Source organism: Mustelus asterias, chromosome 17, assembly GCF_964213995.1.
Source record: "Mustelus asterias chromosome 17, sMusAst1.hap1.1, whole genome shotgun sequence".
NCBI classification, from domain to species: Eukaryota; Metazoa; Chordata; class Chondrichthyes; order Carcharhiniformes; family Triakidae; genus Mustelus; species Mustelus asterias.
Window position 1 is genome coordinate 44,526,153 of NC_135817.1, and position 23,045 is coordinate 44,549,197.

Sequence of the window (23,045 nt, forward strand, 5' to 3'; positions counted from 1 at the left end):
AGGTGCATCCTTGTAAATTTACTTATGAATGTACCTTACTGATAGGAGAGAGTTGACACTTCCATGCCGCTCTCTCCTAATATTAGAAAATGAACTGGTTTTGCTTATGCTTGCTTGCATTTACTCTACTGCCTGTTGCTGAGCTGAGTACAAGCTTCAGCGAGTATCTTAAAATAACACCCACGTTGTACATGTAATGGTTCTATTATTGTGCAGGCCTGAATAATAAGTGAGAAACAAAAACCCTGAAGCGTGAGCAAAGCAACCAATCTCTGGAAAAGTTAGTTGGTCTCATTGGATGATTGCTTGTGCTGCTTGGTTGGGATGGACCCACTCATTATGGCTGGAGGATTTTCACCAAGAGCTCCCACTATTTTGACATGAGCAGTGTTTCTATGCAATTTCTTTGCTTGTTTTTGAGGAGCAAGTCATTGGAACAGGCTGGAATTAGATTTTTTGAGATCAGGATACACTATGTTTATGAAAAAGCTTCCAAACCTGTCTAACAAACTGTCAATTTGAGGGGGTTAACCAGCTACTGAAACAAAGAGCCTTTGAAGCGGTGTCATAAAGAATGAGACAATTAATCCAATAAAGTTCAAAAGATCATAATTGGGATAAAACAATTAGAAATTGCTAAAAGAAGAAACAATGAATTTAAGCTGACTCTGCGACAGAAAATGGACATAAACATAAATTAACCTTCGTGAAAAATATGGCTGACTATTTACTTTAGACAACTTTTAACAGCAAAAAAAATCCTGTCTGTGAGCTTCTTACAAACAGGATCATCTATGGTACGTATGGATGCAGATTTAATTATTTCTAATGACAGCGAATGCTTCAAATAGAAATTGTATATTGACGAGAAGTTAAATTACTTGCATCTGTAAAAGTCTATTTGAGGTATTGGCTTGGATTTTGTCAGTGGCAAACCAATGAGTCTTGTGAGTCTGAAACACCATGGTGCCCTCTAAAGGGGATTTAAGATCTGTGTGACAGAGCAAGCACAATAAGAGTTTTAACAACATCAGGTTAAAGTCTAACCGGTTTATTTGGTAGCAAATGCCATTAGCTTTCGGAGCGCTGCTCCTTCGTCAGATGGAGTGGATATCTGCTCACAAACAAGGCACAGAGACACAAACTCAAGTTACAGAATACTGATTAGAATGCGAATCTTTACAGCTAACCAAGTCTTAAAGATACAGACAATGTGAGTGGAGGGAGCATTAGACAGGACAGCCAGTGAGATTCTGCAAGTCCAGACAAGCTGAGGGGGTTACCGATAGTGTGACATGAACCCAAGATCCCGGTTTAGCAACAGAGTGTCACTTCAATTAAATCCTTAGTAAGGCATCCAGAGTCTAAAACAGGAATTGCAAGTTAGACTATGTAAAATCAGACACACGAAACAAAATAGAGGAGGGAAATGGAATTAAGAAAGAGTGGGTAAAAAGACAAAAATAAAAAATCTTTTTCTCAAACCCTCCCAACAACAATTCAATTGCAAAAGAATAAGATATCACATTTGTAAAGTAAATTTTCAATGCCGGAGAGGAGTTTGCTAGTAATTAAATCTTATCAAACTTTTTTTAAAAATCACTTATATTTGAATTGGCAAATCTTAACTTTCTGGCACGTTTGGGTCGATATCTAATCGGTAGGAACTGTAATTTCATTGTCCTCCACATATGTAAAAGCCGAATCTCTTGGCAAGGATACGGCGTGTCGAAGCTTCTGGAGAAGCCGGGCAACTCAGCAACTTCTGAATTTCTGCGTTTACCTGTGCATTTGCCACTGGATGTTGCTGTCTGATTTCCTCTTCAATAATGGTGAGCACTGATAACTTCTCTGCCATTCCTACCACAAAGTTCAGGTCATCATGTTTCAATATAAATCTCAATTTTGGAATAGATGATCAAACTGGTTGAATGGAGATTCCATTCCTAATTAGTATCTAGACTTTTCTGTAGCTACTTTTGAACATATTTTCTGCTTTAATATTTTTGAGTAAAGTATATAATCCTACACTGCAGAAGGAGGCCATTCGTCCCATCGAGTCTGCACCGACCACAATTCCACCCAGGCCCCACCAGCACAACGCCATGCATTTACCCTAATTCTTCCTAATGAAAGAGAATGCTGTGTCTTCAAATAGAAATTGTATATTGACAAGAAGTTAGATTACTTGCCTCTGTAAAGGTCTATTTGAGGTATTGGCTTGGATTTTGTCAGTGGCAAACCAATGAGTGTTGTGAGTCTGAAACACCATGGTGCCCTCTAAAGGGATTTAGGATCTGTGTGACAGAGCAAGCAACAGAGTGTCACTTCAATTGCCCCTTGGGGCAATTTAGCATGGCCAATCCACCCAACCCGCACATCTTTTGATTGTGGGAGGAAATTGGAGCACGCAGAGGAAACCCATGCAGACACAAGGAGAAGATGCAAACTCTACACAGACAGTGACCCAAGCCAGGACTCTAACCCGGATCCCTGGCGCTGTGAGGCAGCAGTGCTAACCACTGTGCCACTGTACTGCCCCTAAAATAGGTTATGTCTACATTTTTTTGCAAAACAGAAATCCAAGTGCTGAACAGGTTTGCTGTTTTTTTTTAAAATGCAATTATGACCAATGTTCCAGTTAAACTTGTGGGTGCAATGCCGCACAGCAGTCTGACAAGTACTGCGTAGGGCCTGTTCTATAATAAATAATGTGGAGATGCCGGCGTTGGACTGGGGTAAGCACAGTAAGAAGTCTGGTGTTTTAACCTGGTGTTGTGAGACTTCTTACTATAATAAATAACACATTCGGCTGCGCAAGAAGAATTTAAAGGGACTGCACACTGAAACAAATGGACAGTAGCTGTAAAGAATACATTGATTATGATTCCTGTATGATGAAGGGTTTTAATGTTTGTAAATACAATGTAACAATACTTAAAACAAAGGAAGACTTAGATTTATACTGCACTTTTCACAACCACCAGATGTCTCAAAGCGCTTTACAGCCACTGAAGTACAGGGTGAATATCCTTTATCTGAAATTCTCAGAACCAATTTTGGATAATTTTAGTTCTCGGACACCACATGTAAACTTGCATTACAGTTGCTTAAGCCTAGGCTAGCTATGGTCCAAAGTAAGATGTATCACAAAATAATAAATACAGGGTATCCATAATAATTTCTTTTTGTCATGTTCACCACAAAAGCCACAAGTTAAACAGTGCAAACAACTAGACCTCCTGTGCTAAAGGTCGATGAGATTCAGAAAATTCTCATTTCTGGATATGTTTGGTTACTCGATCTGTACTTTTTGAATTGTAGTCACTGTTGGAATGTAGGAAAAGCAGTAGCGAATGAATATTCATACAATAGTCTCTGTCAAATAGCAATGTGAGAATGACTGTATGATGTTTTATTGATGTTGATTAGTGGGTAAATGTTGTCCAGGACGTGGGGGAATAAATCCACGTTCCTCTTCAAAGTATTGCCATGGGATCATTTATATTCACCCGAGTAGATGGATGGGCCTTTGTTTAATGCCTCAGCTGAAGGATGGCAAAGTGTCAAGTCTTGATTTTATGTGCTTAAGCCCAGGAGTGGGACTTGAACTCACAACCTTATGACTCAGAGGCTAGTATGCTATTAACTGAGCCGCAGCTGACAATACTGTTCAAAGAATCGAGTAAGTGAATGTAACCTGGGTTCAGTATTAGACAATTCTGTCTAATGGATATAATTCTACAACAAAAATGGCCATAATATGTCATACGTTGGGAATTTTGTTTCAAGTCAAGGATGATGATTATGGGCAATAGAGTGTGACACTTCCCTGTTAAGAAATGAAAATCTGCACCCTTCTAGCTATACTAGTTCAAGAGAGGCATAAGTGAAGGATTGGGAGGGGAAAGGTACATGGCAAAACAGCAAACAAACGAAGAACACTTTAATGAAATGTGTCCAACCAACTATTTATAACACAATTGCATATTTTAGATGTACAGACAGCTGGTTTCAGCTGGGCGGCACGGTAGCACAGTGGTTAGCACTGTTGCTTCACAGCTCCAGGGACCTGGGTTCGATTCCCGACTTGGGTCACTGTCTGTGTCGAGTTTGCACATTCTCCTCGTGTCTGCGTGGGTTTCCTCTGGGTGCTCCGGTTTCCTCCCACAGTCCAAAGATGTGCGGGTTAGCCATGCTAAAAATTGTCCTTAGTGTCCTGGGATGCATAGGTTAGAGGGATTAGTGGGTAAATATGTAGGGATATGGGGGTAGGGCCTGGGTGGGATTGTGGTCGGTGCAGACTTGATGGGCGGAATGGCCTCTTTCTGTACTGTAGGGTTTCTATGGTTTTGCTCATGTACAAGAGCAGTTGTGTTTCAATAGTGCCTTTAGCATAAACAATGTTTCATGATGGTTAATTATTAATCATTGAATAAGAGCTTTCTACTTGTATAGCATGTTGAAACTATATTCACAGTAGTGGAGTCAGACAATTATTGCTTTGATTGCCAGTCTATTCAATGTTTGTCAAATCAAACAAAGGTGTGTTGGGCACAGGTTATCCAGTGTCCCTGAATGGAAGAGAACTTGTGTTGAAGTGATGCTCATCTGTAAGCAGGCTTGTCCATCCCCATTGGCAGCAATGGCATAAAGGACAGTTGAGTTGAGGGACAGGAGGCATATCTTTAAAAAAAAAAATTATGCATTGAACATGTAAAGGAAAAATAGCATCTTTATGCTTTCAAGGATAGGGGTATGATAAAAGTTTAGGTAGAGGCAAAGAAATTTATCTACACCATGATTTGTTGACTATTGTATCTATTGTTCATGCCAGATTAAGACATTTACGATGAATGTTATGTGCATCTCAATGGCAATATTTGAGTTGACAGTGTAGGTACAGCACAAAGCCTAACTTGGGAAGGCCTGTATTTCGGAACAGTATGACGGTTTTGGTAATTGAAGAACTAGCGTGTTGTCAAATATCTTGGATGGTAACAACAGTAGTACAATTTATTTATGTTTGTATGAATTCTTATGTTCATGAATTTCCTACTAATGTGTAAACATTTTTATTATGTGCTACTGGGAACTGCTGTGTCTATTCACAATCCGTATCAATGATTTGGATGAGGAAATCAAATGTAATATTTCCATATTCTTTTCTATACATGATTTGCTAACAACACACAACTTGGTGGGAATGTGGGTGGCGAGGCGGAGGTTAAGAAGCTTCAAGGTGATTTAGACAAGATGAGTGAGTGGGCAAATACATGGCAGGTGCAACAGATGGGGTGCCACAGTGGTTAGCACTGCTGCCTCACAGCGCCAGGGATCTGGGTTCGATTCCCGGCTTGGGTCGCTGTCTGTGTGGAGTTTGTACGTTCTCCTCGTGTCTGCGTGGGTTTCCTCTGGGTGCTCCGGTTTCCTTCTGCAGTCCAAAGAAGTGCAGGTTGGGTGAATTGGCCATGATAGATTCTCCCTCGATGTACTCAAACAGGCGCCAGAGTGTGATGACTAGGGGATTTTCACAGTAACGTCATTGCAATGTGAAATTAAACCTACTTGTAACAAGCAGGCAGCTCACCTTCTCAAGGGCAATTAGGGATGGGCAATAAATGTTGACCTAGTCAGTGACACTTGCATCCTGTGAAAGAATTTAAGACATCTTTGCATTTATGCAGCACCATTCACTATTTAACTGTGTCCAAAGAAGTTTGGGCAGGTGGTGGGATCTGTCCATGAAGCTGATGAAGCGTGGTCATAGTTGTGGCTGAGGGGAAACACTGCAGCCAATTTGCACTCAGAAATAAGTAAACAAATAATATATTTTGGTTAAGGGATAAATATTGGCTAGATCTCCAAATACTACTATGGAATCTTTTCTGCCCACCTGATGGGCAGACGGTCTCGTAGGTTTAATGTTACTGACAGTGCAGCGCTGAACTTTCAGTCTGGATTATGCTGTCTCTCGAGTGGAGCTTGTACCCAAGCCATTTTGGCACAGAGATGAGAATCTTACTCCTGGGACAAGGCAGATATGTCACAGTGTCCTTGGGAGGATAGACACACAGGGGGCTTTAGTTTTATTATTGCCGTACTTGTAATTTTTTTCTAATTATTACCTTTCACTAGTGTTGGTTGCAGCAGAACTAGTTACTCACAGTGAGATGTTTGCTCACCTGGTCAATCTCACATTTGTTTGTCTTTTTTTAAAAAAGGTCATTTACACTGCAATGAATATGACAGTTTGCGATACAAACGGCTAAAGCAAGCACTTGAATCTTTCGTACCTGAGGAATTAAGGAACATAATTTCTGTGACTGACCAGGATGGCAGATACATTGGTCCACAGCAGCCACAAATGTATGACAAGGTAAGGCTACATTTTTATCATGTCTTGCTAGGCATGTGCAAGCACTGGCTTTAAGACAATTCTGTGCCATGGCGATATAGCCCATAATAGCTTCAAAGTATAGCCCTACAGAACACTGAAACATGGGTTGTAACACACAGGCCACACAGCACTGAGTTGCTATTTGCTGTACTGAATTTGAATAGAGGTCAAGTGATAAGTTTTAAAAAAGTTATTGATGTGTGAAAATTGTATAGTTTGAAAAAGGTCTTTGCAATAAACTTTCACAAGCATGAATTCTATTAAAATTGAAGCCATAAAAAGATGCCAAAGCTGATTACAGAATTAGCAAGAGTAAGCTTGAGGGTTATCTTTCTAACAATCTTATAAACCACAATCAGTATGGTATCAGAAGAGGAAAATCTGCCTTATCAACTTCTATGAAGTAGTGAAAACTAAAGTGGACTGCTCTACAAATGCTATACCTCAACTTCCAAATAAATGTTTAACAGAGTTGCATAGAAAAGTTTATACGTTAAGCTCAAAGCCAAGAGGAGTCAGGGTAACGTGAGCAGTCTGACAATTTAAAGACAGTTGAACATTTAAGATAGAAAGCTGGGTGTCGTCAACGTACCTGTGGAAGCCAATTCTGTTTTTGGATAATGTCACTTGGGGCTGCAATTTGGTGAGAGATTGGAACAGGCCAAAGATGTGGCCTTGGAGAATTCCAGAGGTAACAGGGGAGGAGGGAAAAAAACCATTGCCAGTAATTCTCTGTTTATAACAAGTGTGATGGCCCATGTGCTTTATTTTTTTTGGGGGGGGGGGTGGGGGGAGGGTGCAAAAAACCCATGTCTTCTATGTGGGGTGATGGTCCCTTTAAGGACTAGGTTTCTCCAGGAGATGATTTCTGGAAAAGCTCCTGGTTTCCAGTAACTGATCACATGACCAAGGTGACTGGGTGCTAAGTAATAGAAATGGTCAAAAAAAAGTTACTTATGAGGGGAGGTGTGTGCGTATAGAATAAGCTGACTGCAAAGCACGGGACATTTCTTTGAAGCAGGATACAATTGAAATTCTGTGTGGGCTGGCAAGGATTTTTAAAAACCTTGATAACTGAAGGACTCTACTAAGTAAGTTGGATTTCTGGAGATCGTCAAGCTGAGAATGGAGAGAGAGAGTTTACCGATACAAAACTCCAGAGTTATAATCATTACTGGCCATGCTAAATTGACCCTAGTTTTGGGTGGATTAGCAGGGTAAATGTGTGGGGTTACGGGGATAGGGTGGGATTGTTGTCAGTGCAGGCTCGATGGGCCGAATGGCCTCCTTAAGAGATTCTATGATGATTACAAGCGGGCGAGTCCAGAATCAAGGTGGCTACACGTAAGATGCTGTTGTAGGCTGCAAAGAGACATAGATAGGATGCAAAGCTGGGCTGAAAAATGGCAAATGGAGTTTAACCCTGATAAATGTGAGGTGATTCATTTTGGTAGGACTAATTTAAATGTGGATTACAGGGTCAAAGGTAGGGTTCTGAAGACTGTGGAGGAACAGAGAGATCTTGGGGTTCATATCCACAGATCTCTAAAGGTTGCCACTCAAGTGGATAGAGCTGTGAAGAAGGCCTATAGTGTGTTAGCTTTTATTAACAGGGGGTTGGAGTTTAAGAGCCGTGGGGTTATGCTGCAACTGTACAGGACCTTGGTGAGACCACATTTGGAATATTGTGTGCAGTTCTGGTCACCTCACTATAAGAAGGATGTGGAAGCGCTGGAAAGAGTGCAGAGGAGATTTACCAGGATGCTGCCTGGTTTGGAGGGTAAGTCTTATGAGGAAAGGTTGAGGGAGTTAGGGCTGTTCTCCCTGGAGCGGAGGAGGCTGAGGGGAGACTTAATAGAGGTTTATAAAATGATGAAGGGGATAGATAGAGTGAACGTTCAAAGACTATTTCCTCGGGTGGATGGAGCTATTACAAGGGGGCATAACTATAGGGTTCGTGGTGGGAGATACAGGAAGGATATCAGTGGTAGGTTCTTTACGCAGAGAGTGGTTGGGGTGTGGAATGGACTGCCTGCAGTGATAGTGGAGTCAGACACTTTAGGAACATTTAAGCGGTTATTGGATAGGCACATGGAGCACACCAGGATGATAGGGAGTGGGATAGCTTGATCTTGGTTTCAGATAAAGCTCAGCACAACATCGTGGGCCGAAGGGCCTGTTCTGTGCTGTACTGTTCTATGTTTCTATGTTAGCAATGCCTGTGTTGAACGGGGCGTCTACAACTATGGAATGGTTGGAGGAGATTTGAAGAGACAACCTTTCCAGGAGTAAATGGAAGGCCCAAAAAATCTCGACCCCTATACAGTCTTTGGGAATAGTACTCAGATCGTTTGGTTCATCTTCCAATTTCTCAGTGTCTGACTTTGTGGGTGTTAACTCAAATTTCCTTCTAAAGCCATTTGACTAAGTTCGGAGTGCTATAGATAACAGTGTTCATTGTTCTTTCAATATCTTTAATTGACTATTTAAGATAGAGTATAGTTTACCAGCATTTATATTCTTTGTGTATTAAAATTACATGGTTAAATGGTGAGCCTTGTGGCTTCATTCTTTCAGTAAATACTTAGGTTTTCAGATTCTTAAAAAACAGAAATCATCACACTGGATGATTAAGAGTGAAACCAGGTGCATGCGTTGGAGGACGATGGTATGTGAGAACAGTTTTTAAAAGTTTATTGAATGTTTACTTAGCTAAAACATCAAATACAAGGAAGTTGCGGTGACCTGTACAGAACTTTAATAATTTTGCATTTTTGTACCATGTCCAGTTCTGCTGGTCAGGAACCAAAAAAGATGTTTACCATTAGAGGCAGTGCAGTTAACAATCTCAGTTTAAAAGGTCAAAGTTCAGCAAACTAGAGTAACATAATTAAGGACTAGAACAACCTTCTACAAACATTAATCTTCATGCCTTCTAAGGGTTCATTTGAGGAAGATCTGTTGAACTTTTTAGATTAATGTGACTATCAACTGCAATCATTGTGCACTGTCTATGAAAATTCCCTCGAGGAAGATTCTAGAGGGAAACTTTACCAAGTACCTTTATAAAGGTAAACAAAATAGTTATGGAGATGTTAAATTCAGATTATTGTGTTTTATTAGATTGCAAGAGTAAGGTAGTGAAACAAAGGAGTAAAATGTAAATTTAGGACTGATTTTTTTTTTTGTTTATATCCAATTCAATTCAATCAATGTCCAATTCAAAGTCTCAACAAGTGAGACATTCCAGATCCAAACTGACAAGACATACAAGCCTCTTCCTGTCTTGGGCTTGATCTACATGATCCAAGATGATTGGAGCAGACATTGCACCTCCTCCAAGGGTTGACCTCATTTGTATCTTAGGCAAAAGGCCTAGATGTCGCTTAAAAAAAATTGCTTCAAATGAAACTCTGTGTAACCTCATGACTTCAACCAAGTGCAGGGCGCCAATACTACACTTGATCTTAGCTAATACTGTAAAATGCTTTACACAAGCAGTAAGGAACACTGATTTACACAAGCAGTAATGAACATTGATTTGATTTATTATTGTCACATGTATTAACATACAGTGAAAAGTATTGTTTCTTGCACGCTATACAGACAAAACATACCGTTCATAGAGAAGGAAACGAGAAAGTGCAGAATGTAGCAGTCATAGCGAGGGTGTAGAGAAAGATCAACTTAATGCAAGGTATGCCCATTCAGCAGGGAAGAAGCTGTTCTTGAGTCGGTTGGTACATGACCTCAGACTTTTGTATCTTTTTCCCGAAGGAAGAAGGTGGAAGAGAGAATGTCTGAGGTGCATGGGGTCCTTAATTATGCTGGCTGCTTTGCCGAGGCAGCGGGAAGTGTAGACAGAGTCAATGGATGGGAGGCTGGTTTGCGTGACACATGGAATGGACTTGAGGGAGAGCTGTGGAGACATAAACCCTGAAATCATTTAAGAACCATTTAGATGCTACATTGGGAGGTGTTTCTGGGAGTCTTTATTTTCTCACTGGGTTGTACATGGTTCCTCACGTTGATCCAAACAAATGTACACCACTATGAACCAGTGTTTCTAGTTGGGACATACTCACATATAACATCAGCGGGGTTTGTAACAATGTCCAAAGCAGTCAACCAGGGAGACAATGGGTGGGATCAGGCACAAGACTCAGGTCTTCCTCAGCTACAGTTAATGTCAGATTGTTAAAGAAAATTGTGTATTGCCAAATCAGTAATTACGTATAAACTTATTTTCCTCTATAGGGTTGTGCAGAGCTATCTAATGCTTAGCTATTTAGCTTGGAAAGAAAGTTATTCAGGAGCAGGATATATTAAATGCAGGGATGAAAATATCCACCAAATGGCAGATTTTCAAATATAGAATTCCACCATTTGACATGTTTTTCTGACCTTCATCACCTCCACGCTGTATTCTGTGTACATGTACATTTGACATGTTTTTCTGACCTTCATCACCTCCACCTGTATTCTGTGTACATTTCTTCACTTCTCATGTACACAGAATACAGGTTTTGTTCTGCTTGTGCCTGATCCCACCCATTGTCTCCCTGGCTGACTGCTCTGGACACTGTTACAAACCCCGCTGATATATGTGAGTATGTCCCAGCTGGAAACACTGGTTCATAGTGGTGAATAGAGCCAACCTCTCCTCATAGAGCTATGAGGAGAGGTTGGAGAAACTTGGTTTGTTCTCACTGGAGTGACGGAGGTTGAGGGGAAACCTAATAGAAGTCTACAAGATTACGAGAGGCATGGACAGAGTGGATAGTCAGAAGCTTTTTCCCAGGGTGGAAGAGTCAATTACTAGGGGGCATAGGTTTAAGGTGCGAGGGGCAAGTATTAAAAGAGATGTACGAGGGTGCCTGGAACTCAGTGCCCGGGGAGGTAGTGGAAGCGGATATGATAGTGACTTTTAAGGGGCGTCTTGACAAGTACATGAATGAGATGGGAATAGAGGGATATGGTCCCCGGAAGCGTAGGGGGTTTTAGTTAAGTCAGGCAGCATGGTCGGTGCAGGCTTGGAGGGCTGAAGGGCATGTTCCTGTGCTGTAATTTTCTTTGTTCTTTGTTCTTTGCTTCAAGTCTGGATGATCCTTCATTAGAGCCAGTGAGGAAATAGTCCAGTCTTTATGTAAACAATTAATAAAGAGTATTTATGAAAGTAAAAGAAAGGAAGAAAAATGCACAACAAGACTACAAGTATATGAATGATTAAACACACACCATTTTCTCTGAGATTACCCCTTGTTCCCAAACAATACCCACATTTCCTGACCATGCAGTGCATCTTAAAGGATGATATTTGGCAACTTGTTGGTTCAGCAAAGGTTCAAAACTGTCTGCTGTGGCTCAAAATGTTAGATGGAATAGGCTTGATCATTTTGATCTGTCTGGCAGTTAGATGGAAAATAGCACCTCAGGCGTTGGGTATTCTGGCCTTCTTTCCTCTAAGGGTCCTAGCAGTTATACCATTTAATCTCTTGATATTTTATTCTATGGATTTGGCTGTCTGCATCTCAAATTCCTTGACTCTAGAAATTAGCATGTGTATACCTTCACTGATCTCTCAGTTGTCTAGGTAAGATGGTACTAAAAGGGCAATTTACACTTGATTCTGTCTAGATGTCTGCTAATCTTGTTAATGGGCAAATTGCATCTCCATATACCTTTAGAATGTTAGCTACTGCTATCACTAGGCTGATTTCTATCTGTTGCTGGGCAAATCGCATCCTATCAAACCTTTTTATGTTCTTGTTACTGCTGTTGCTAGGCAGATCCTTGACATCACTGCCAGAACAACAGCAATCATTGGTCATATAGGATGTCATGATGTGGAAATGTATTTGCTACCAAATAAACCTGTTGGACTTTAACCTGGTGTTGTGAGACTTCTTACTGTGCATATAGGATGTGTCAGATTCCCAGGTCCTTGCATTCTTGCTTGCTTGCATTTTTGGTCATTAGTTCTGGCTTTTGTTGTTGTAGAGGCAAAGGACATAGCAGATGCTTTCTTCAGACCTGGAAATATAGGACCTTCCTCTGCTTTAAGTTAATGGCCAGAGAAATTGACTGTTAAATAATGTCTAGATCATACGTTGTAACCAGAGCCTTCAAAGAGCTATAGGGGTAAAATACTGTGATTATCTTGAGGCACCATATTAACACTGCACGAAAATGAACTGGGGGAGCTAGGCTGTGGGACAATGCAACCCACTGGAGTCCTGTCTTCATTGGTTCGCATCTGCTCTCCGACAATAGTTAAACAAGTTGGTGATCATCATTGGCTGATTCTACTGTCCTGCAACTGGGCATAAAAGACTAGAATATCAGACGTAGTGTGTTAAACCCTGGGATCAGCATGGTATAAGTGGGCAGTTAAAATTGGGATCCTCTAGGGTCCTTTTAGACAGGATGTTACCTCTGGCAGCTAAGTCATCTGAGGTGATTGAGTTGTGCTGTGGTGATTCCACAGCCTGAGTGTGAAATCATTACCCCATACCACCGCATTCCCCCCCCCCCCCCCGCCCCCCCGCACCCCACCACAAAAAGACTCCAAGGATCTGGGGAGTTCAGTTGTTGAGCTGGCAGTGGTTTGGCTGTATGGTATTCCACTCTTCTTAAGGCTGAAACAAGACGCTTGTTTTAATTATCGGATTGTGCAATGATTGGTTGAAGTTGAGGATATGAGGGTCCATGTGCCAATCGATCCCCATTGTGCATGGCCCGCCCTCACCTTTGCCCCGTCCTGATCTCAAATGAGTGAATCTGAATCAAGGATTTCAGCCCACTCTGAACACAAAACTGCTGAACTGAAAATGAACCCCAACAATGACCATGTACTATGGCTCCGAGCCACGCGCTGGTCTGACCTGAGTTGTGTGAAGGAGGCACAACCTGATCTCTGTACTTTGGTGTCACTGATAGTTTGGGTGGGTCCATACAGTGTTGAAAAATCAACATCTTAGCAAGATCAGGTGACTGTTCGAGTTGGTGTCCACAAATAAGCCCAACTACATACATCTTGTACTTTTACTGGTTGCTCAGATGATGTTCAATGGTTTATCGGCCCAAAGATGTCAGTTTCCAGCAGTTAAAAAATGAACAAGTCCAATAATTAGATCACAAGCAACTGCAGTAGTCATTAAATGGTTGGACTGGTATTTAGTGCGGACCACCACCGTGTTCTCCTTGTGTGGATTGTGGTCAGATACAAATAGTGCCCATGGGTTTGCTGACTTCTGTTTTGACCTGAAATGTTCATACAACATGTTTTCCATGGGCAGATCTGTTGAAATGCTGAGATCATGGTAGACATAATTTTGTGCTCAAAGCTGTTCTGAAATTAGACGACATTCTACCAACAATTAACATGAGATTAAGTGTCAGACTCTGTCTATATGTAAAGATTACCATTGATATTGTGCTGAATTTTTGAATATCCATGTTACATTGATCTTGGCCACATGGGGGTGCTCAGTTGTCAGGTTTTACTCAACATTTCTGTTTGAGGGAAATGATTCTACTTCCTTGTCTGTGCACAGTGCTTGACTCCTACATGTCTAGCAGAAGACAATCCGAATAAGATGCAATTGGATTCTATTACTTGTTCAATTTGTTTTGAATAGCAGTCTAAGCTTTCACTTATCTTCCAAGGTGTTCATTATTTGTAAATTACAGGAAATTAATTTGTCATTTGCGTAAAAACTACATAGTCTTAGCATGGACGATCAGAAACAGCTATCCTACCCTAGACTGCCCTATATCTTTGCATAATTCTATAGTTTTTTTAAAATGTCTGAAACTCTATAATTAGCCTGCTGGACTTTGTCAGGAGTCTGAGTCCAGCACTGTCAGAAGTTGTACTTTTGCCTGTATCTATAAGTCACTATCTATATTTGTGCATTTGGGGAATGTTCTGTCATGTTGCGTGTCTCACGTGACTTGCTGTTTTGGTCATATTATGCCACCATTGTCCAAATAGACAGCCTATCAGCAATAACAGATCAAAGATTTAATTTCCCAAATGTCTTGGCTCACATGTAATTTGTAGAACAACTTCTGAGAAGATGCTTCGTTGGCTGATAGATGAGATTTTTAAATTGCTCTGCCGAGTTCACTTTTTAACTGAGGTTGTCAGACCATACACTGTTATTTTACTACAGTAGTCCTTTTAGATGTGCCAGCTTTTCCTGCAAAGTAAATCTTTATCTAGGTCACCATGTTCACTTTTGACAAATCTCCAGACATGTTTTATTCTTCAAGTAGTCACCAAATTGTACAGTGTACAATGACTTTGTAAAAGAAAGGGAAAAATGCCTGTTGCAACCAAGGATTATATTTTTGAAGTGGATTTGCTCCTTTACAGGTAAACCATACAGCCAGTCTGTGCACAATGAAATCTCTCACAGTGAGTGAATGGTCAAAGGACAAATGTTAACTCGGTCACCTTTCTAACTAACTTCTTGCTCCTTTATCGAATGACACCATGGGATCATTTACATTCACCTGAGCAGACAGATGAGACATAGGGTGAACATCTGAGCCAAAAGCTACCTTTAACAGTGCCATACCCCCTCCAATGCTACCAAATGTTAGCCTACCTTATCTGCTGAATTTTGAGGTTTGGAACCAGCATCAGTGAACATTAAACAAAAACAGAAAAATGCTGGAAAATCTCAGCAGGCCTGACTGCATGTGTGGAGAGAGAATAGAGCCAATGTTTCAAGTCTAGATGATCTTTCATCAGAGCAGTGAACCTTGGTTTAGGGTGCTGACAACTGTGTCAAGCTGACATTAAACTGGAAACAAGGATTTTGATGAAAGACTTTCTGTCACTTGAACTTGTATGTTTCTGGAAGTAACTTTCGTGTTTTTGTACTGGTTTGATTTGTTTTCTTAGATACTAGTGGACTCTCCATGTTCAAATGATCGAAGTTGGCTCTTCTGCTCTGATGACCTTCTGGCGACCATGAGGATTACACAGAGGCCTAATCTGCCGGTTTTGCAGAGGCAATTACTCAGGTACAAGAGAAAAACTTTAAGCCCAGCTGTTCATGTTTTACATTTTAAATGGAATAATTGTCCAATATTTCAGTGAGTAAGTGATCAATCTATTGGAAAAGACTCCCCAGAGAGCTAGAGGAAGCAGTAAGTATTGATTTGTGTTGGGATACAGTGTATGAGTAATTTGAGACATGTTGGGCCCAATTCTCCCAACCCGGCATGCATGTGCGTCGGGTTGGGAGATGCACATGTCGGCCATTTTGCGGGATTTGCACATGTGTTCCCAACGCATGCATGTCTCCCACTGCCGCAGAGCGGGACCAGGCTGGAAATCAGCGGGAAGACAAGATAAGTGATTTAAATCATTATTTTAAATGTCATTATCGGGCCCAGGACTGAATTCTCCAGGTCCAATAGCATCTTTCACCCCGCCAGGAGTATTTCATTCCAGCGGGGTTTAGAGTAGCCCCACTTGCAGGAAACTAGCGAGAGACCCCCCTGTAGTGAAGGGGGGGGGGGCAATTGGTGCCCCCCAGGGGGTCAGGCAGCATGGGGGTGGAACCCCCTGGGTATGGGCACCATGGCAGTGCTAGCCTGTGCCCTGGCACTGCCCAAGGGGCAAAGTGCCCATGCCACTGGGCAGTGCCAAGGGTGGGGGTAGGGGGGGTTCAGCTGCCAGTGTGCAGACAGGATCAGTTGGGGCTGGAGGGAGGTCAGCGATCGGGGCAGGCTGGGGGGGAGGGAAGGGGGGGTAGAGGGTGGTCTGCTTTGGGGGGGGGGGGATCGTCACTGGGGGTGGGGGGGCGGGGCGGGGGGAGGGTGCTGGAGATTGCGGTGCTCCTGGACCGGGGGTGGGGGGTGGTCTGACTCCCGGGCAGGGAGGGGGGGATCATCACTGCTGGTGGGGGGCGGAGGGGGGGGTGCTGGTTATTGCGGTGCTCCTGGACCGGGGGTGGGGGGCTGGCCCGAGAATGCTTGTGTGAGCCGCAATCGGGCCGTGGGGATGGCGCTGGCCAGCAACTACAGTCTGACAGTTCGGAGCCACTACTCATGCGCAGAGGCCTGGAACTATCAGACTCTGGCGTGAATAAGCCCTGCACTCGAGCTTTTAATAATCACAATTGTGACCTCTGCATTGCACAGAGTGTGGGAGATTCGAGTCTCAACTCCCATTGAAAAAACAATCGTGAATTACACAATTTCTCCCGCCAATTCAGCACTTAGAACTTTTTGGGGAGAATCGGGCCCAATATGTGGTAAGTGTAGCATGCTTAGGGGGAAATTGTTGACTTTGTACCTATGGTTTCCTAAATCCTTCTCTCTGGTTTTGTGGTTGTTTTTGGTTTCTGTTGAATGCTATAATTAGTCAATATCTCCTTTATCATTGCATTAAGTGACAACCAGGATGAAGAAGGCAAACTAGATGGACCCGGTCTTTTTTACCTCGCTGTTCGTAGTGTGGCGACTAGGGGACTTTCACAGTAACTTTATTGCAGTGTTAATGTAAGCCTACTTGTGACGCCAGTAAATAAACTTTACAACTTTAAGCCGGTGAACCATTAGCTAATCTTAACCTTAAAGTTTCACTCCAAGAGACAAATTATTCCCTTTCATTTTGTTTTCAGAAGGGGGTGATGCAGTGCCAGTTGTGGCTAATTACATTTATTTCTCATGCCTTTTTTTCTTTTTGTTCAATTATATTTCAAATTTTGTTTTATATTGATTCAAATCCTCCGGACTGTGTGGAGTTAAAGTTAACATTTCTACCACAGTGGTTGTTATTCATAACACATTTCATTTGAATGTCATTGCATTGATTCTTACATAAGCCCTAATTATACTGCTGTATGTTCTTTCTGATGGGCAGAAGGGAATATTATTCCAAAAATACCTCTGTCATCCGCATAGTATAATTCTATTATTTTTCTTGCCACTTTATGCACTTCTTACCTTTCACTTTTTATACAGTAAATGAATATGCTAAAATGGTAGAAAAAGATCAAAAGGTCCATCAAGCCTGTCCCACATTGTTGTGGGTTTTACTAATCACGACATCATCTTTCCTACTCTCCTAAAAACTATGTAATCTTCAGGGAGATGCAAATTTTGATTTTCTTCTTTTGATTACATAGCTACCTTGTTAAAATTCAGTTACTGATAATAGGATACTTGCAAAATGGAGTTTATATTGTGTAACTCGAATGAGAAAAGAACTAAACAGCATTATATCAGCAATGTGCTTGTGAAAAATGACTTTTGCAGGACCTTTAAGTAACAGAGAGTCTGGATTTTTGAAAAGACAAACTACTCACCAAATTTGCAAATGTGAATTACGGTTGGAAATTTTAAACAATTTTCCTTTACTTTTTCTTTCTGCCTCTATCTGTCGCTTTCACTTCAATCTTTCCTTCCCCCTCTTTTCACGCACCCCTTGATTTGACATGGAATTTGTTGTTCTATTTAACACTTTGTGGTTCAGACTCTGCGAAACTCGTTGATGATTCTCCATTCTGGTTAATGGGCTATACAGTGCAAGTGTAATGCGAATGGTCACCACTAAGAGTAAATTACAGCCCATTGTGTGTTCAACGAAGTAAAAACCTCTGATTTTTAAAAAAGAGGTTTTATAGCAGCATTTTACGGCAGGTATCCACAGCTACATTTTTGTACACTTTTTCAAAATGGACATGAATACTTTGGCTCCAACGACGTGATCTTTAACTTCCATTCATCTATATCTGTCACAATGATTACCTCTAACGCTTTCGTTTTTATGAACGTTCTAGAAATGTAAACTTAGTTATTTGTAACCTCGTGAATAAATCTATCAAGCAATCTTTTACAATTGTCTCATTTTAAAAGTATTTAACATGCAATATTTTAATGGTTGAAGAGTTTAAATGAATCATACTTTTGATTTGATTATTGTCACATGTATTAGTATGCACTGAAAAGAATTGTTTCTTGCGTGCTATACGGACAAAGCATACTGTACACAGAGAAGGAAAGGAGAGACTGCAGAATGTAGTGTTACAGTCATAGCTAGGATGTAGAGAAAGATCAACTTAATATAAAGTATGTCCAATCAAAAGTCTGATGGCAGCAGGGAAGAACCGGTGTCTGAGGTCACCGGTTGGTAGGTGACCTCAGACTTTTGTATCTTTTTCCCGACGGGAGAAGGTGGAAGAGAGTATATCCAGGGTGTGGGGTCCTTGATTATGCTGGCTGCTTTACCGAGGCAGTGGTAAGTGTCGACTGAGTCAATGGATGGGAGGCTGGATAGACTGGGCTTCGTACACAACCCTTTGTAGTTTCTTTCTGTGGTTCATCTGTAAATGCTGGGAGAGTCGTAGTAGACATGCCAAATTTCCTGAGCCTCCTGAGAAAATAGACGTGTCGGTGGGCTTTCTTAACTGTGGAGGGACCAGGGCAGGTTGGTGGTGATTTGCCACCTGGAAACTTGAAGCTCTCAACCATTTCCACTTCATCCCTGTTGATGTAGACAGATGCATGTCCTCCACTCACTACGTTTCCTGAAGTCGATGACTATCTCCTTCGTTTTACATTCTTTCAGATGTTTTATTGGCCAATTTCAAAAATAAAGTTCAAGTAACGAAGGAGAGAATATGTGAAATGATAGAGTACAAATATTTTGATCATGGTATGATGTATTGGTTTGTGTATTCTCTTTATAACAGAACTGATGGATTTGTTTGCAGTCAGTTGTATGATAGATTATGTATAGGTTTCCTTGTGCATTATGAGTAGTGATGCTATTTATTTTGTCATAAATTGATGTTAAAAATTACATTGATAAATACATTTATTCATGTAACAAAATATATGTAATGCAAGATGTTTTCACTGTTCAGAAATCTAGTTGATTTTAGCTACTTTTGATCACACTTGGTCAACATTGATTTAATTGTCCACTGAAACCGGCTGTGACACAGACTCCTTCCATCTTGCTGCCCCAGTTTCTAGTTACCTGCAACCTATTGTTTCACCTTCAGCAATGAATCCATTGATTTGAGCTTCAACTTAGCCAGTCATTTGTGAGAGAGAAACTATGCATTGAACCCTTAGGAGTTTTGCCCTCACTCTGTTTGACCCTGTGATGAATTTCATGTTCTATATCTGGCCGACTAAGATGGAATTCATTCACAAGTTAAACATTGCATGATGAGCCACATTTCTTCTGCTGTCAAAAATCTAATCCTCCACCTCATCACTTTGAGGATCGACTTCTTCTGTAATCCTCTCTTTGAAAACTCCTCCTCCTTAACCAACTACAGTGAATTCATAAAACCATGGCCCATCCCCTCTTCAGCAAAAAGTCCTTCAAACCATGAATGCCATGTTGTTTCACAGCTCCACTGACTTCCTATACTTCAGCAATTGACTTCAGGTTCTTTAATAATTTTAGACCCCATTTTCTCACCAGCCTCCCTGAGCAATCTTAATTACTTTTGATTATTTCCTTCTATGGAGCTGCACCATTGAAGAGCAGTCATTCAATCAGAATGCTGTGGTCTTTTGAAACGCTTTGCTAAGGTCAATTTGCTTGCTACCTTCACCTCTGTCTTCAAAGGTCTCTTTAAAACCAATGTCTTTGATCTTGCCTTCAGTCACCCTGTCTATCTTACACGCACCTCCCCCCCCCCGCCCCACCACCCCTTCTCCTTGCTGCTTGGTGTACTTTGTGAGAAAATGCAATTTGTTGCTGCCATGTTTGTTCAGGGGGTGATTGATTTCTGTTTCTGATGGACAGTCATAAAATTATTCTGAATGTGAATCAAGGTTTTGCTGAGTTTTTCTAATGGCCTTCATTTTCTCCAACCCTAATTTGTCTTCTAGAAAGTGTAACCTTAAATTCTTGCTTCGATTAAACATTTTGTAATGAAGATTGAATGAGGATCCATGTATTATACTTAATCCTTATTAAATATGACCTGAGGGACATGATAGTGGCACTAGGTGCAACATGTTGTGATATTTTTCACCTTGAAAACCAAAAATGTTACCAAAAGCATTTTTTTTAAAAATAGGAATATCATACATTCATGATTTTTGTTTTGCGTGTTGATCTCTTCTCTGAACCCCAGAGATTTTACCAGATAATACTGATATTATGACTTTTCAAACAGCTTGGCACTCGCCCTCTGCACAGAAAGAAAATTGAATATCTGGCTCTTCATTTTGTAAATCTATTTATCGTTAGTAGAATTAAGTTAATGTGTACATAATACTTTGCATGTAAAACTGCCTGCAGAGACTATTGATAGAAATGTACAATTAGCTAATTGATAACAGTCCTGAAGCTGTGCTCCTCAGCTATTATCAATTAACTAATTGTACATTCTATCAATAGGCTCTGCAGGAATACCTTTTGAGCCATACCTATTACTTAGTTGGCCTAACACAAGCCACAAAATTCAATCATTAAATTATAGAACCGGAAAGTGGCCCACAACCCTAGCTACCTCTTTCGAAGAGCAATCCAGTTAGTCCCACTCTCTGATTATAGAATCATACAATAATGCAACACACAAAGATGCCATTTGGCCCATTGTGGTTATGGCATTCGCGCACACATGGGTTGCTTAGTGGCTCTAATAGGTTTGCTACAAAGCTGAAATTCAGCACAACTTGTGTATATACTCTGGTTGTAAATGCAAGCAAACACTATCAATTTGTCTACAGTAGACCCGGACACAAGGTGAGCCAGCGATGGTGAGCTTTGGGAAACTGTTTGACAGGAAACTATTTTGACAGGGGAAATAAACTAATTATGACAAATGTAATACATAGCTCCTGATTTTGCTTGATATATTCTTGTTATCATTGGATTCTTTTTAATAACTTAAATGTGTGGTAGCTTGTACTGTTTAACCAAGGCGGACTTCATGTTTGTTAGTTATATAACACTCAAAAAATATGACAAAATAATAGTATAATGTGCAACTCCAAGCAATGTTCTGATGACTGACTGAAGATGTTACTAGCAGCAAATCTGAAGATTTCAGAACGCCTTCACTGGAAGCCAGCTGGAATGTGTTTTCAATCTCTAAAAACCATGTTGACTGGTTTGCCATCACACACAGAATCATAGAACTGTTCTTTATCCCCTGTTTGTACAACAACAGGATAGCCTGTAAAATAAGTATGACATCTAAGGAACTACTGGTACACGGTTGAACTAACAGAGAGGTAGAGTTTTCTTTCTACCTCTTGAGTGGAATTGAATGCTGACCTGTATAGAATTTGTGATTTGTAGGCTGTTGACTTCAAAGAAAAAAGATCAGGTGGCTTGTTATCTAAAACTGGGCAAGTGGTGATGCTGTCGAGTTGCTCCCGAGCAGTGAAAATAAAGTTCTACTCTGTTTAGATGATCCTCTGTTTGAAACTCACCAATTAACTCGGTTATCCTCTACAAACAAGATGAGCCGCTTTGTTATCTCTGAAGGAAGAAAAATAATATTCCCAGGTGCGATCTATCCCAATATAGAGAAGCATTCAATGTGCAATTTTTGTGAGGTCTTTATCTTAAGTGCTGAAGAGGTGGTTCAAAATTTCATTTTTTAAAAAATGGAATAAAATCAGTCCTTACATTTGTATGCTTTGGTTATGTGTGTCATTTGTGCAATGACATAAGGATTTGTATAGTTTTGATTGGTTATCTTTTAAAATTAAAATGGTTGACATAAAAACAGCACTTAACTATGCAGTATTCCAGGATGAAACACTTTTGCCGTACAAGTGTTTTGTGCTTGAATTATACTCCTTATGCTTTCAGCTTTACTAGTTTGTTCTTCCTGTGTGTTATTAATTTTGCATCCATACAAGATATTCTCTTGGGTCAGTGATGGTGATCACTCCTGTGGCTGGAACCCACTTTGCAAACATCAGGAGTATAGATTTACAACTCAATAATTAGTTAAGCAAAAGGAGTTACTAAATATTGTGGCCTCGTGTTCTCATGTTGATATCCCTATCCTTTTATAGATTGTCTATCTGTCTGTCTATCTGAGCACCAACAAACTGATTTAGTTTAGCACAAAAACTGTGATGAACAGGCCACAGTTTCTCAGTGTATCTCAACCAATTCTAAACAGTAAAATAACAAACCATGCAAACTTTACCCTTATGATGCAGGTCTACGTCACATTACAAGTCAGCAGTACTGAACTTATTTTTTGGTCTGGTTTGTCCTCGAACATGCTCCAGATCATTTCTCGACATAAGAAGCTGTATATCTGAATTCTTTCTCAAGCCTGGTGTCAATGTTTGGCTTGCCGAGCTGTCAACCAAAAGTACCATTTTGAATGGGGAACATGAACCCGTTGTTCTGCAACCTTGAGCCTCCCGTGCCTGTTCCCAACTGTCCTGGCCCTCCCACCCCACCCCAGCCCCCACCCCCACACGACCACCACCACTCCCAGCCTGTCGGGTATAGCAGCCATATAACTAGATTGTACATTTCCCATTTGGTTGCTTGCTGACCTCTCTAGAATGTGCTAATGATTCTGTCCACCAATGATGTCTCAAACTGATATGGTATTAATAATGTATGCAATTCTGTTAAGTACTTCACCTGATACCTCAGCTAATAGATCTTATTCATGTC

The 23,045-nt window shown here is 40.8% G+C and overlaps 1 protein-coding gene across 1 annotated transcript in view; it reads left to right on the forward strand.

The window, feature by feature from the left end:
* nsun3 (NOP2/Sun RNA methyltransferase 3) overlaps nt 1–23,045 on the forward strand; it is a 43,290-nt gene that overhangs the window by 11,378 nt on the left and 8,867 nt on the right. Inside the window, exons 4-5 of the mRNA XM_078232001.1 lie at nt 6,225–6,379; nt 15,315–15,436. Of these exons, the coding sequence (XP_078088127.1) occupies nt 6,225–6,379; nt 15,315–15,436 (277 nt within the window). The remainder of the gene's footprint in view (nt 1–6,224; nt 6,380–15,314; nt 15,437–23,045) is intronic.